Source organism: Apteryx rowi, unplaced genomic scaffold (assembly GCF_003343035.1).
Source record: "Apteryx rowi isolate R43461 unplaced genomic scaffold, aptRow1 scaffold_410, whole genome shotgun sequence".
In the NCBI taxonomy this organism is placed as follows: Eukaryota; Metazoa; Chordata; class Aves; order Apterygiformes; family Apterygidae; genus Apteryx; species Apteryx rowi.
The window spans coordinates 665,917-681,527 of NW_020450622.1; the positions used below are offsets into that span (position 1 = coordinate 665,917).

General features: G+C 36.8%; 1 protein-coding gene across 5 annotated transcripts in view; it reads right to left on the reverse strand.

Annotated features, from left to right (window-relative positions):
* Positions 1-3,996: 3,996 nt before the first annotated feature.
* Positions 3,997-15,611, reverse strand: part of AQR (aquarius intron-binding spliceosomal factor) — a 63,905-nt gene continuing 52,290 nt past the window's right edge. For 3 of the 5 annotated variants that reach the window (XM_026075781.1, XM_026075779.1, XM_026075782.1), the window contains 6 exons: positions 13,738-13,936; positions 11,040-11,210; positions 10,216-10,301; positions 9,247-9,421; positions 7,841-7,954; positions 3,997-4,598 (listed from right to left, as the gene is read on the reverse strand). In XM_026075781.1, coding sequence (XP_025931566.1) covers positions 4,353-4,598; positions 7,841-7,954; positions 9,247-9,421; positions 10,216-10,301; positions 11,040-11,210; positions 13,738-13,936 — 991 coding nt within the window. In that variant the 3' untranslated portion in view covers positions 3,997-4,352. Of the gene's footprint in view, positions 4,599-7,840; positions 7,955-9,246; positions 9,422-10,215; positions 10,302-11,039; positions 11,211-13,737; positions 13,937-15,611 lie in introns of those variants that run through there. The other 2 variants (XM_026075780.1, XR_003255192.1) reach the window with 2 other exon arrangements.

Here is a 15,611-nt window from a genome sequence, read left to right on the forward strand (position 1 = left end):
AGTTAACAGTCTTTCAAGAAAGTTCTGCTTCTTAATTTGCAACTTTAATAGCATTCTTTTAAAACATATTTATTAGTGCTATAGCACATGAACATGACAGTGGCAACTAATCCTCTGAAGCAAATGCGCTGTAAGAAAACTACGCAGAAAACAAAGATAGCAAGGGAAGCACTAAGGGCCATAGAAGCAGCCTCCAAAACTCCCCTGAAAACATTCATTTTCTACTGATTGATTCTACTGGGAGGATTACCATGTTTGGCAAAAGAAACTACACTGCCATACATCTTAATAGAACTCACAGCTGCTTGACTGCTGTAGGTTGTGATTCATTTGTTGGCTAAGACATTTACTTTTGTCTGTTTGCTCTAGGAGATTCCAAGTGTTACCTAATTCTAGTTTCAATGGAATTATATGTCAACTTGTTTATCCAATATGTGATCAAAATACCCTGTAGGTCTTTTTAAAAACAAATTTGTGATTTCAGTGAACAAAACTGATCTCTCTTGTCCTGTCAAGCAAAGCCCTTCGGTCAGGATAATTTAACTTCAACTGCTCATCACAACACTTTTCTTCAGGATTCACATTCTTCTAATGTCCCATGAAACTGCAGAGAGCCATTCCACGGGGGAGCTGAGGTGGCAGGACGCTTGCTTGCTTTCTGAAGGAAGGTAGAACCTCAGCAAACACATGCAGCAGTATTCGGCATCCACTATTAATGCAAGTGCAAGGTAGGCTATGAAAAAGCAATGGCCTTATCTTGAGGGGTTCATCTTCATTTTTCTAAACTGCTTGTTAAAACCTCCTGCTTGTGTTGTCTTTGCCCCTTGGCAAAGTTTGTCCTGAATTTTTTAGGACCAATTTACCCACTGTCTTGGCTGCACTGCCAGACTGCTTCAAAGTTTCATACAGACTACAGCAAAAGCAAACCATGCTCTGAAAGTTACTGAGATAGCTTCTTGGATCATCTTTAAACCTGCACTTAATGCATTATATCAGAGTCACAGAAGGAAAGGGGCCTGTATTTACATAGTAATATCTCAGCCATGTATGGAAAAGGGAAGAGTATGAAAGTAAATTGCTTTTTGCCCTTGTTTTCCTAGCTATTGCAGAAATGATCAGTACATTGAATTACAATGCCATTTTCACCATCAGCACAAATTAAAGTTCAAGGGTTGAGCTGTTTATAAGTTAGTCTCTGTTTAAATAAATCTGGAAAGTAGTACCTAAATGGTTTTACTGGCTCAGAGTAATAGAGAAAAATTGGGCAATTAAAAAAAAAATCCCTTAAATATTAGCGTTTAGAAAACAAGATCTTTAACAGCTTTGGAGTTCAGACCAGACACAGCACTTATGTAACTGACCAGAAAATACCAGTAATCAAAATGGAAGTGTTAGATAAATAGGAAGTAACAAAACCACTAACAGCTCTTTCATTTCACTAAAAAAGTCTTTAGTTTCTTTACTACACCAATTTGGAACAATACTATAAAAGTTTTTTTTTTTTTAAACATATTTTCCTTTGGTTTGTACCCTTAAAGGATCTCTTCAGAAAGATTTTGTTCTCCAGGTTTTCCTTCATTGTTATAATTCTATGCAGTAACACTTGAATTTAAATTTTTTAAAAACTATGTTAAGAATGGTTTTGTTCAGTTGTTTGCAGATTCCATTTCTTTAAAAATATATTGAATTTATATATTTTATGCTTTTTGAAATTTCAACTCTCCTGGGGAAAATATATTATTTAGTTTAACATCTGGATCTTGTTCATTAGAATAAAGATTGAGATATCAGAAGGGGATGCTGAGTTCTAAGTAAATATTGCCTTYAGGAAACAAACCATATAGATCAAAATTAGTTTTAGACAGCTTCACTTCTCCCACCACCTCTTTCTTGTAAGAAAAAACAGAACATCAAAACAGAACATCTGTAAACAGAACATCAAAACTAAATGTATTTTGATGGAAAAGACTAAACACATCCTTTACCAAAAATGTTTAAAAAACAAAGCTGAAAAGCTTTGACACCCCCCCCACCCCTCAAAAACCCCTAACTCCTACTCCAAATCAGCGTCCCCACCAAAGCTTTCCAACCACTGCTACAAGGAAAATATCATAGTCCAGACTTCTGAAAATTCTTTCTCTTAGTGCTTTCACATCCCTGAAAAGAGTAAACATCAACATATGGAAGATGGTGGCAAAGATAATGAAACACTTGCTCAGCTTAAGTCCACTCAACAAAACTTTCCATCTATATTACGGGTGGTGCTTAGTCCTTCAGGAAACTGCATAGTAAAGTTGTACTTCAAGTTTTTGCAACTGTTTGTAATTTGACTGCCTGCACCCTACCCAGTAACAACCTTCAGTACAACTCCACTCACCATTTTAGGGCAACACTGTAGTCTTGGAAGACTGTACTTGGCAAGTTGTTCTACAAGGAGTTGACATGTCAGAAGTGACTACGTATGCAGACCTGCACCACAGCCATCACACAGGCTAACTGGGGTCACAGACCTGCAGCAAGATTTCACTGCAAACTCTGCACAACTAACAAAGGTCTTCACAGTCCCTTTCAGCTTCAGCTGCTTTATAGTTAGTACAGAGAATGACTATTATTGATAGAATCCCTGTCAGTTCAATCAGCCATTTTAGAAAAAAACTCCAGAATTCATTTCCAATTTTTCCTTAAAATTCTGAAGCACAATAAGTGATTGTCAGACTCAGATTTTTTCAGAAAATAGGCTGGAAAGCAAAGATGACCCTCTGCTGAGTTGGTCACATGTTTCCTGAAGGCCCTGTATTACTCCTCCCTGATTGAACATGTGAATGTTATTTCATGAAGCTGTTATCACCCAGCTATTCAGTTTTGCACCATTTGCCCTCCATACGCAGAAAACTGGGAAATAATCAGTGCACTCCCTTCCACCCAGAATAAGCAAGGAATGAATATGCATTCTGCTCAGATTTTCTTGTTTGAGATAGATTAGCAGTGAACGAAAAATGTCAGAGAATACCATGTACCAGTATTGTGATTTGTTATACCTGAGCTATCCTATAACTGATATGGGGAGAATGATTTGGGAATGGAGGAAGGGCAGGGAGAAGAGGGGAACAAAATGAGATCTCAGCACATGTACACAAAAACATAATAGATCTGTCTCATAAAGCTTGGCTTACATTTTACTTTTTACTACTTTTTTCCTTATTCTACTACAAAAATATTAAGAAAAATAAAGGCTTGTAAGTTAATGATTCTTTGGTCAATTTAGCGAGGAAACCCTTCTGGCAACTGCACAAATGCTGCATTTTAAAACCAAATATTTTTCCTTTGCCAGCAATGAAGGATGTTCCTGTGGCTACCGCTTTGTTTGAAAATCTATTGGGAAATGCGTGAGTTTCATCGAACCATTGAATCATTTGCCAAGTTGGCAGATACGCTTAATGTATCAGGGAAAACCTTTCCCTCATCAGTTTATGAAAGATGTACATTTGGAAATTAACCCAGAAAGCCCACTCAACCATTATGTCATAAATATGGGCATCTGATGCTCTGCAAATCCCGCTTCTAGGGGACTACTTTCACTTTTGTTGATGTTGCTTTATCCCAGGCAATAACTGCCTCCTCTTAAAGTGAAAGAGATATTTCTTGTATCAAAACACTGCAATTTAAAAAATAATGCTGTTGAAAAGCTGCATCCTTATTTCTTGTATGATGATCAATTAATAACAGCAGCAGCAAACATCAATGAGAAACTGCTATTAGCACCTGGGCCTTATGACATTCTGAGAACCTACTACTAAGGTCCYAACTGAATAAACCTTTTAAACATTTCCAAGTCCCATGGGAGTTCATGTTCTCAGACACACAATTAAATATCTTATTGAACTTGAGCCTACGCCTAAAACACCATCTCAGTGTATACAAGCACAGGTCTGTACAAGAAATTCTTCAGTGCAAAAATGTTGAGGAAACTACAAAGAGTAGCTGAGCAGTACTGAATATAGTTAATCAGTAAAGTTTAATGGATGACTCAGTGACTGGACTAAAGGCCAATGACTTATGAAAAAAATATTCAAAACTACCATAAAAGCATCTTTAATAAACAATTTATGAAAAGGAAATCATGTATCAGTTGAGGCCCTGAAACACACTGTATTACCGAAACTGACAAGACCTCAGTAAAACGTTTTCCAGTCATTATATTTGTCCACTGAAGTATTCAGTGAAAACAGATAAAACAGTCACATTACACAGGTAACCATTTTAAAAAGTCCATGTAAAAACAGCAACAGTATTAGTATCTGCTTTTTCCAGTCCTTTTTTCTAAAACATGTAGAGGACAAAGATCACTTGAATCACTTTTCAGTCTCATCCTCAGGTTCGCTGTCGTCGCTATCACTATCTCTTCCTGGGTGTTCTGGCATTGTTCGGTGTTCATCCACTTCTGCCACTTTCACTTCTCCTTCCTTTATTGCTTCTTCCCCTAACTTATTTTCTTCTTCTGTATCTTCCTGCATACCTTGTGCTTCAACTTCTACTTCTGTCTCTTGAGACTGAGTAGTTTCAGTTTCTTCAATCATGGCAGGTGGGGGCAGTAAACACTAGATGATTAAAAAAATAAATAAAAAAAAAACACACAAAAAAAACAAATTCAGTTTTCAAAACAAGCCAATCACACCTGGGCATTTATTCCTATTTTAGCTCAAACTGTTTCACCTTAAATTTAGGGTTTTGCATTAGAAAACAATTTAACAACAAAGACTCGCTAGTTAGAAACACTAATCACTTATAGTCACTTAACTCCTATAAAATGAAGGGCAAGAATAAGCTCGGCACACACATTGGTCTTGTTAGATGTGTTTTATGCCTGAAAAGAGAGTGATAAAAACTCAGTACTTCCAATCCAAGGAGATCAAATGAATTTCATTACCTCAAACAGCCAGACAAATAATGAGGCTACAGTAAAGCCCTACTTGGAGCACTAGACACATTACCTCCATAATCTTGCGCATTACCATTTCAGACTCCAGACAGAGTGGATTACCTTTTTTAGGCCTGTCTTTACTAACCCATTTTAGTAATTTCCCTTGAAAAGTCTTACAAAACATTTTGTGAACATTATCTGCATTTATACAAGTTTCACCCACAGCTCTAAGTGTAGAGTAACAGAAGTTCCAGGAACAAATAAGGCAATGCTTAGATATTTGTCACATAAATTACCTTTACAGAAGTATTGTTAACATATGCTTTGCTCACAACCAAAAAGTAGTTTGCAAGTACAAAACATTACAAGCAGCAATGCTGGCTGTATTATAGACTAAACAAAAAACAACAAAAAGACCCAACAAGGAATACAGTGAGCTGAAGAGTATGATAAATCTTAAACAACTCCAGGCTGAACAGAAATGCTTATGCTTCTTGCAGCCTGATATGATTTAATGCCATGAAGGATATTTCCAAGGAATATTGTGAAGAGTTTTAATGACATGGTAGCTTGACGAAACTCCAGTAGATCACGTTTAATTATGTTTTGCTTGCAGGCAACTTGGTTTCACATGACAAATTGAGTATTTAATTACACAGAATCTTATCTTCAATTAGATGACATTATTATTACAAATTTCTGACAAGCATGCAAAAATCTATGCAGCAATTACAACTACTGGCAGAAGTAGGAAAAGCATTTTTACAGACTTCGAAATTATCATATTGGTCCCTATAATCTGTCTGTTCTTGAAAAAGCAGAATGTTTCAAAACCAGAGATCCTTTAATTACAAAAATATAGTCCTGATGTTTGAGACAAACTTTGACTTATTCTATGATGAACTTAGATTCTTACTATGCTTTGTGACTACTACAGTTAAGAGCAGTGTAAATGAAAAATATCATGTTGTACCAAACAGGGTAAAGCAAAACTCTTCTTTAAGAGCCTGCCTATTCTTTTTTTTTTAATTTGCTTTTTGACTTCTCATGCAAGAAGAGTGTGACTCATTGCCACAGTAGGGAACCAGCAGTTGTACAACTAATTTTAGCTAGCAATGGGTAAGGTTAAGATGCTAAAAGGAATAATTAGGTGTTAGCAAAAGTATCAGGGCCAGATTCAACTAAAGCCTCAAGCAAACACATCTTTTGTTACAATTTTGATGCTACCATCCAAAGAACTGCTGCCTAGTTACAGAGGACTAAATTTCACTGTCAAAAACTGCAGTGCCTAACAATTTCCTTAGGAACTTGAAAATTCTGCTTTTCAGGGCATGCAGGCACTTCTCAGTTTTGATAGGCCTATTTATTTACATCTGAATGTGACCAACTGCACATTGCACTGAGTCCTTATGGAGCCCTCATCAGACAGGATCTGTGTAGTAGATAGATCTGCAAGCTAATTAGACAAACCAGCTCCAGAAACAGTCTTACCAGGCTTGTAGGACTGAGTTTCTAACACAATGTAGTGCTAGTTTTGACTAGTTATAAAAAAATTCTGCCAGAAGAAGTTGAAGTTTTAGCCCCTTTCTGTACAGCAATAAGTTAATTAGAGCACTTCACCAAATAGACAGAAAGTATCCTGCATGCCTGGCAAAGGATTGTTCTGAGTAGTGAAATGCTTCAAATTTCACTGAAGCTATGTCTCCCAGGAAAAAAAAAATTCCAAGATTCATTGAGATAAGGAGCACAGAGGGAAAGAGTTTTTTTATCTGAAAGTCTGACATTCAGTTTAGGGAGGAGTTTTGGATTTTGATCTCTGCTGCTTACGCTGTTCATATATTAGATGAAACAGACATTGGAAGAAGGAAGAGGAGAGGATAGAGAAACATCCTTGTATTAAAGGACAGAACCCAGGTCCCCCAGGCAAGTACCCTGGACCAACCTGTTCAAGGATAATCCCCTGCTCTTTCCACAGTCAGTTAATACTGAACAAAATAGTGTTTCCCTTTACATCCATTTTCTCCTCCTCTGGAAGTTCTTTAGAAGAGCAAAAACCAACAAGGGAATTTCACAGAGTGAAAGAATAGGTTGTAGACATATAATTAAGCAAGTACTACAGACTGCAGACATGAAGTGAAAGGTGTTGCAATTGAGAGGTAGGATTTAAGACCTCTCCCTTTATGTTTACTATCAACTAACTCTAGGCACCTACAGATTCAAGTATGCTGACTAAAGGCAGCTTCCCATTCAGCATACTATTTAAACCATTTTAAATCTCTGCTCACATACAGGATAAGGAATCCAAGTGTTTCTACTCAGGGTTCTGAATTCTGCTCCAGGGATTTCTGCCGTGAAAAAGTTAAGCACACCTTGTGAGAAAGCATCTACAAGTGCTTCTGTACCAGCATGGTGCTGAACTAGTGCTCAAAAAAATTGCTCCAGAATAAAAACACTACAGCTGCTAACAAGCTTGAGCAGGGCAGTGAGCTAACTTGGCTAAAATGGCTTCTAGATATGATCTATTCTGCTATACGCTGCTCTATTACAACGCATCGTTACACCACACAGATGTGCTCTAATGCTTGTAGCTGCACTTGCCTGAAACATAACAGACCAGTTTACCTCAGTCAAGTGTTGGACAGACTAATTCTTTAATATTAATATGGATTTTCTGGGCTCAGACAGAACTATGTCTAGCAGTCAGTACTAATTACTGTTATTTTGGGGCCTTAATTGGGGCCTAAATTACTACAAGTTGCCGCTCCTGCTACTACAAGATTTTGGAGAGCTCAATATCCTCCCTCCCAGCCATAAAACCTTCTTGAACTTGAAAGCGAAAGAAGAACAGTTTCAAACCTCAACAGCATCCCTAGTTACTTATTAAAATCAATTTTATTTTAAAAATTAGAAGGTCCTTACCTGTCGGTAGTGGCGTGTACTTTGTATCATGTGCATATACATGTTGTACACAAAATTAGCCATTTGAGGCATGTTCTTAATAACATGTATTTGGTGAGGCGGCCTTTCTCCATTCTAGGGAAGGGGAAAAAAGTAGACATTCAGCAAAACAAAGCAACACAGTGGTTATTCAAAGGCTGTTTAACTCTATTGGGAAACTTATATAAATCCCCAAAATTGAAAAAAATATTTTTTGACGAAAAGAACAGCTAAATTCCGTTGCAAGATAGAAAATGCAGGCCTTGCACTTTTGGCAACTATGTTAACCATGATACTGCAGCCCAGTAAAGAAATTCTCTCTCCTTGGGAAGGGGAAAGGCTGGGTTTTGATACTTACTCCATAGAGTGCACTTTGGACTCAGGACTCATTTAACTAAAGGCATAAATAGTTTAGGATCAAAATAGGACTTGGCCTACTTGTCTGCCACAATCAAGCTCTTTGCCTACAGTTGCACTCCTGGACCACTCCTGCTCTGCCTTCTTTGTTGTAGAGTGGACCAGTTTCAACAGAAGGGCTCCATCCCAACCACGGCAATAGCTTGGTGATTAGTGTGCTAACCTAAAATACGGAAAGTGTGCTTTCAACTACTGAAACACAAAGCTTTTCAAGACTCTTCTCCCCAAAGATTATGCAAAGGATTGTCTCTTCTGCTTTCACACTGGACAATGTTTTAAATGAAAGTACTCCAGATGTCCACACCCAAATGACAACTTCAGCACAATTTCAGGTTCACATAGGCAGCTTTTCCAAAGCTCCAGGCAGCCACAGATATGCTCTTCCATTTCTTACTTGACTGTTTAGCATCATACTTATTATGAATCCTATCCTTGATGCTTAATCCTGACCTTTTACTACAGATCTAGTTCAGCGTTACAAATTCATTTTTATACTTATGCACCCAGCTCAGCAACAAGACTCTTCCATGATTCTGGGCCCAATCTCAAAATTTTAATTGGTTATTCTGAAATACTGCAAGTCAAATGTAGTATTTTACCTCTCTTAATGAGAAGCTACTAGCTTTATGTTTTTTAGAGAAACTACACTATTTTGCTTCATAGCAAAACCAAAAATATGTAACACACTAAAAGCTTACATATTTATCACAAAATAAAATCATATGAAAAAGCAGGCACAACTGGACAGTTATGTTAGTTACTAAGTTTAGCGCGGGGGTGGGGAGGGGAAGAAAAATCAGTTAAAAAGAGTTGGTTTATCATGGTAAAAGTTTACTCCAGTGACATAATTATCCAAACATTGATTTGTAACAGAGAGAACATAGCAGTCCCACTTTCTATAGCCCACTCAAAAAAGGTGGGCCACAAACACACCCATTACAGATAGCAAAATTCAGCACAGATGTTCCTACCTGTCTTGCTGTTGGAAAATACTCTGTAGGAATTATATGGAGGTGAAGTGGTCTAGCTGTGAGTTGGCTGAAAGCTGGAGTTAACTCAAAACAGTTCTGAAACAGTGATACCCTGGCAAAGATATAAAGCCCAAGCCTGGCTCTTGACATGGCAACAACTAGTCTTCGGACATCCCTTCAGAAAACAAAAAAAAATTAGTCATGTCCTTTCTCACTGATGATATAATTCAAATAAAAATAACAGGCAGTATACAGAAGTCTTGATTAAAGGAAATATACAGTAATCTGCTAAAATACTACTGCTTCCTCATTTTTTTCCTACGTAGTGTTTCAATAAGTCCTAGAGCTATTATATAATAAGAGGGTTAACTCCATTGTTAATGATATTAACATCATCCTTTACATTCTTCCTAGATTCTGGAGGTAAAAGTTTACATTAAGAACAAATCATAATAGCATTTATGTATCCCTGATGAGAAGAAATGAGTTCCATAATACAGATTTGACTACTGCTGAACAGACAAGGCTTCCCCCACCACACAACTGAAGTGCAAACAGTTTAAACCACCTATCATACCACAAATTATGCAAAGGTCACACACTTTCGTTACAAAACAAAAACTCAGTTACAGGAAAAAGTCTGAGAAAATTTCAAGCCTGTATTTGTCAAACAAGCATTACATTCCTATTGTTCTACAAGGGTGAAACCAAGTTCAGCCTACCTGCAGTAATACAAACTAATTATAGTTTTTAGATAAGAGCCAATACTAAAGGATAAAGTGGTTGTGAAGAGGCTACCAGAAAGCTATATATGGAAATAGGCTTGAGCTTCATTCCATAAATAACATTAAACCTTGTTTCTACTATATACTTGAGTAGTTGAGCACCTTTCTACAGCATACCATAAACATCTTTCTGCTAAGGAAAATATGTAATTCCACGACTTTACGTGATTATCTTCTTACATACCTAAGGTGGCCTACAGCTTTGGTGCGCACTAGTGAAAGGAGGATATAATCATTTTGTTGACCTTGAAATCTGTCTACAGTTGTCACCTAAAGAATCAAAAACAAACAAAACCCCCTGAAGTTAATCCTTTCCATTTCATTTAAAATGCAACATCAACATTTTGGCATCAACTTCAGATTCAGATTATAGTAAATGGGAAGAGAGAAGAGAATGCCTTGTCTCTGTTTCAGTTCTCTTCTAACCTGTACCTGAAAAATCATCAACCTATTCTCTTTGGAAGATGTGGGAAGGAGCTTTTGTCTGACACAGTATACCCTCTCTTATGTTTTTATTCAATTCAGATAGCTATTAGTGGAGAKCTAATACCAAAAGACTTTGCAAAGCCATCAATTTTATAATACAGAATTTTAACCTGCAGAATTAGCACCAGACTTATTTTTGTTTCCTAAGATCCTTCATCGTATGTTTTATCAGATGGCCATTTCCACTCTGAGAGGATCTTTCTAAAGAAGGTTTTTAGGGGACAAAATAAATGACAGAGCAAAGAGAGTTATTCTGTCCTAGGTAGTCTGTAGCCTATCAAACTTCTGACATAGTTCCTCTGCACAACAAATTACAAACAGGCAGAAGTGACGGTACTACTCTATGACCACAGAAACCACAGGAATTAAAGCCTGCTGCTAACCAGGGAATACTTGCACAGAAAGCAGTGAATCTGTTCAACTCAACTGTTTTATCATATGAAAACCATGAAACAACAAACAAACCAAAAAAAAMCCCCAAACCCAGAACCACCTCAAAGACTTGGATATTTTCGAAGTCACCTTGTTTGGCCGTCCAATCAGCGGATTATTTCCACACCGCTGATTAATGACATCACGGATCAGGTGTTTTTGTCCATTGTATGTTGTCAAGATACTTATCTTGTCTGCGGGATAACCAAGCAGGCACATATACATGAAGAGTGCCACAACATATTCTGCTTCACCAAGATTCTTAGGTTTAAAAGAAAAAAAGGTTATTGGTCTTGTAACTCCGGAGACATTACTGTGTATTTAGAAGACACATCTTGGTACTGAGAGAAGTGTCTATAAATCTGATATTTCTTTACTCACTTAACAAAAGTCATTTTGAAAGAATAAAAGAACCACAAGTATGTTTAACCAGCTTAATTTGGATTCCTCTTCAATCAGAGAATTGCTAAAAACCTCTACATCACTATTAYTGGTAGTCACTGATTGACACTTTCCAATACCTATTGAGAAGCACTCAGTTTGGTTTCAATATAAGATTGAAAATTAAATATTTAATAGTCTTAAATATATTAACATTTACATTTTTAAACATTTAAACAAATGTAAATATTAATATAGTTAACATTTAATATACATTAAATATTAATTTAAATATTAATATACATATTAATTTAACATTAGTGTATTTATACATTTGTATCTAAATGCATTCACATACATACAGCTGTCTGCACAAAGGAACTGCCAGCTTAACTGTACTACTACAGTACTCAACAGGTCCTAAACATCATGTTTAATTTTTTTCCTTCTTAAAGGTCATATACCAAAACAGCACCTACTATGCGCACTCTGAAACTGTGGAATCATAATTTGTTAAAATGTATTAAAAACTGGTATCTTACAGATGCCTGTAAGATACAAACACTTAAATGCAAAGGTTTATAAAGTGCTTGGCACTGATGTAACTTGGCTCCAAATAAGCATGCAAAAGTTTTAATGAATCACTCTCAAGTAAGTTCAAAATAAGTGAGTTCAGCTAGAATAGGTGAACTCCTTTCAACTATTAATTAGGAAACAGACATCTGCATTATCAAATCCAGTAATTTCTCCTGCAATCCATGCCTATTCAATTTCAAATTGATCAAATATTATTTTACATTTCACCACTTGTTTTCTTTGCCATTGACTGTAATGAATGGCTGTCCCAGAGCATCACTCTTCTGACTATTAGAAAGTTTTGTCCACTTTCCAGACTGAAGTTATTCATGGCCTGTTTAATCCCTTCTCCTTAGACAAAAATGATCTTTCAGGTAAAAAACTGTTCTCATTCCCTGACATTTATCCCTGATACATTTATATAGGCATTCTTATCCCCATGCAGCCTTTGCTTGACTAGGCTAAACATACCAACCTCCTTTATTTCCTCTTGTGAACTGGGCTCTGCATTACCTGGAAAAAGCAGTTGCTACATACCAAATACCTGTGGATGTAAAGCTATTCTACAAGTTTTGTCCACTTTAAGTCTATGGAAAGAAATGCCCAAATTCACAAATTTATAAACAGCACAAAAAATAAAAATTTGTGCCACCAAGCTGTCCAGTGCCACCAAATACCCTGCTAATATGTCTCCACCCTCAAGATTACAGAARAAACTGTGGGACATGTTGGAAAAATTCACTCAGGAAAGCGCTATTGTAGTGATAATGGTATTCTGTGCTCCTATCCCTGTGTGAGTGTTCTCAGTTGCCTTTGGCCCAGAAGCAGACTAAGTAGTGCTCATATGCTCAGTTACCAGATTCCTGTTGTTAAAGCACAAATTTTAGCTGTTGCAGAAGACAGCTTCTTACTATGTTGTACGTTACATTGTTATCACTTAAAAGAAAAAACAAAAACCAAAACAACAAAAAACCACAAAGTCTCCCCTCCAAATAACCTTCCCCTCAATCTAGAATGAAATACAGCAGATTATGGATCACCGTTGCTTAGCAACACACTAATTTGTATTAGAGAAAAAAGTTAGACGAACCCAAGCAAAACCTATAAATATCCTTCATACCTCTTAAAAATAGACTAAATAGCTCTCAATAATCTTCAAAGGGATAAAAAAGGCCATGAATGTTATCACCTTAAGCTATATTTCTTGCTTTCCATAATATTAAACAAAACATAAAATCTGAATTCCATATTTGTATTAAACTCAGACTTGCACAAAGCTCCAGTTTCTCAACACTTCTGAAACCCAAACTACTAATTTAGGCAGCAAATTTGTTTTTTTCCACTGTTTTTAAACAAGATTTTGGTGAAGAAAAACAAGAGGATTGAAAATATAAGCATCTCATCACAAGTGTAAAAGGTTTTCCTACATTTAAGAGACATAGGAGGACTGCTGTAGATGGCTGAATTTGAAAATTTAGTTGAGAAATTCCAAGGCTACTTTTTTTGGCAATTTACTCAGCTGCAGTCATTGTCTGTCTGTCTCTCACACACAGACACACACACACACTTTTTAGAGCACTGTTTCATTCTTTTATGAATGGGCTTTTCTGCATCATTACATACAGATCAGAACAGTGACACTTCCAACTCATCTTCATTTTCAACATTCAAAACTGATTACAAGAAGGAATAACCATGTTTATTCATGACTAACTTTACCTGAAAGCCTGAATTAGACAACAGTTTACAGTATTTTGATAGTCTGTCTTCATTGCAGATTTAATAAGGCATATCCAGATTAAATAAAGTATACATTTAATATTTCTCTTACCTGATAGAAATAAGGATTGGGTTCAGACTCTCCCACACCATTGAAGTCTTCTACGTTTATTAGCTGGAAGTCGTACAAAAACCCAGCATTGGCTGTTCTAAACTCTGGCAGAAGCTGCACGTGAGGCAGATTACCCAGATGCTTGTAACGCCAATTGTAGAGGTTACACAAACTGTCCAAAACCCACACAAATACAAACCCAAAGAGTTAAAAGCAGGTTAAGTCATTCAAAGTAGTTCAAATACAAATATCCCCTCCCACATGAATGTTTCTGCATGTTTTCTTCATTTATACATGTAAAAGCTATCTAGTAATCATTTTTTTTAAGTTTTGATTTTTTTTTTTTGGTTCTCTCTCGCAGAAAACTCCAGTTTTCACTTTTCTTTGGAAAGCACAGAAATCTGACTAATTCTTCACATCCTCTGAATACCATCACACATGGCTGCAGTCTGAACTGAATTCTCCTTTCTCTCACATCATGGATATGAGAAACATACTCTCCTATAAAGAACTACTGGCAGAAATTGAAAGAACCACATTCCATTCTGCAAACTGAGAATAAAAACAGACATTATAACAACAAAATTTTCAGAAATGATTTTGTCCGAATTAGAATGAGTCTAAGGTTTTTATGCTTAAATTATCTTTGAAAACAGATTTAAACACTTTTATACTAGATCTTGCGACTTCAGCACAGGTGAGCATATATGAGCCAGCATTTCATAGAATCGTAGAAGAATTTAGGTTGGAAAGGGCCTTTGGAGGTCATCTGGTCCAAACCCCTGCCCATAGTAGGGATAACTTTGAAGTTCAGTTAGCTAGTGAACACTCGGACTTCTACATAAGTTAATCTCCTGACTATAAGGACAGCTATTCAAATTTGTTTTAATGTACTTGGATATGCTTACTGGCATACCTGCTATTCCCAATGTAAACAGGACACATACTTGCTGTAAGATACTTTCAGCAAGCTGCTGGACGTGAAAAGATTTGTGATGGAACAGTGAATTATGGAAAGAGTTTCTAAGCACTACACAAACCACCCATTCAAGAACAATCTTTCCTTTTGTACAAAAGGAAATTTACTGCAAATACCAAAAGCAGTTCTACTTTGTCCAGAGAATTTGTCCATAATCCTCCTTCCCAGATCCAATATACGACTCTTTGAAGAGGATATTTAACCATACATTTAACACTACTCTGTGTATTTAACAAGCTTTGTACACATGCCTGCTTGATCACCTAAGAAGTTTACAGGAAGAAATGAAAAATCAACTCAGAAGTCAGGTAACAAAGCACCTAAAGTTAAGAGGAATGACCACTCCTAACCTCTCCAAATCAGATACTGCAAGCAATAAAGAAAAAGGAAGAAAATGGACCCTCCTCCTCTAAAATTCTGCTGTTTTGGATTTAACAATGACAACGTGTTCCAAACAAAAGATGCTTCCCTTCAAGGGAATGAGGATTACTGAATTCTAAAATGATATAGGTTGGAAGGGACTTCTGGGGTCAGCTGGTCCAACTCCCCCACTCCAAGCAGGGCCAACTTAGACCAGGTTGTTCTGAGCCTCATACAGTCCAGTTTCCTGCATCTCCATGGATGGAGATTCCACAACCTTTCTAGGCAACCTGTTTCAGTGTTTGACTATCCTCACTGTGAGCTTTTCACTTAATATCTAATCAGAATTTCCCTGTTTTGCAACTTGCGTCCACTGCCTCTCATCCTTTCTGAGAAGAGTCTGTCAGCCTCTCGTCATACATTACGTTCTCCATCCCTGTAATCAAGCTGACAACACTTCACTGGACTCACTTCAGTACGTCAATGTCTTTCTTGCACCGAGGAATCCAAAACTGAATGCAGCACTCCAGATGCA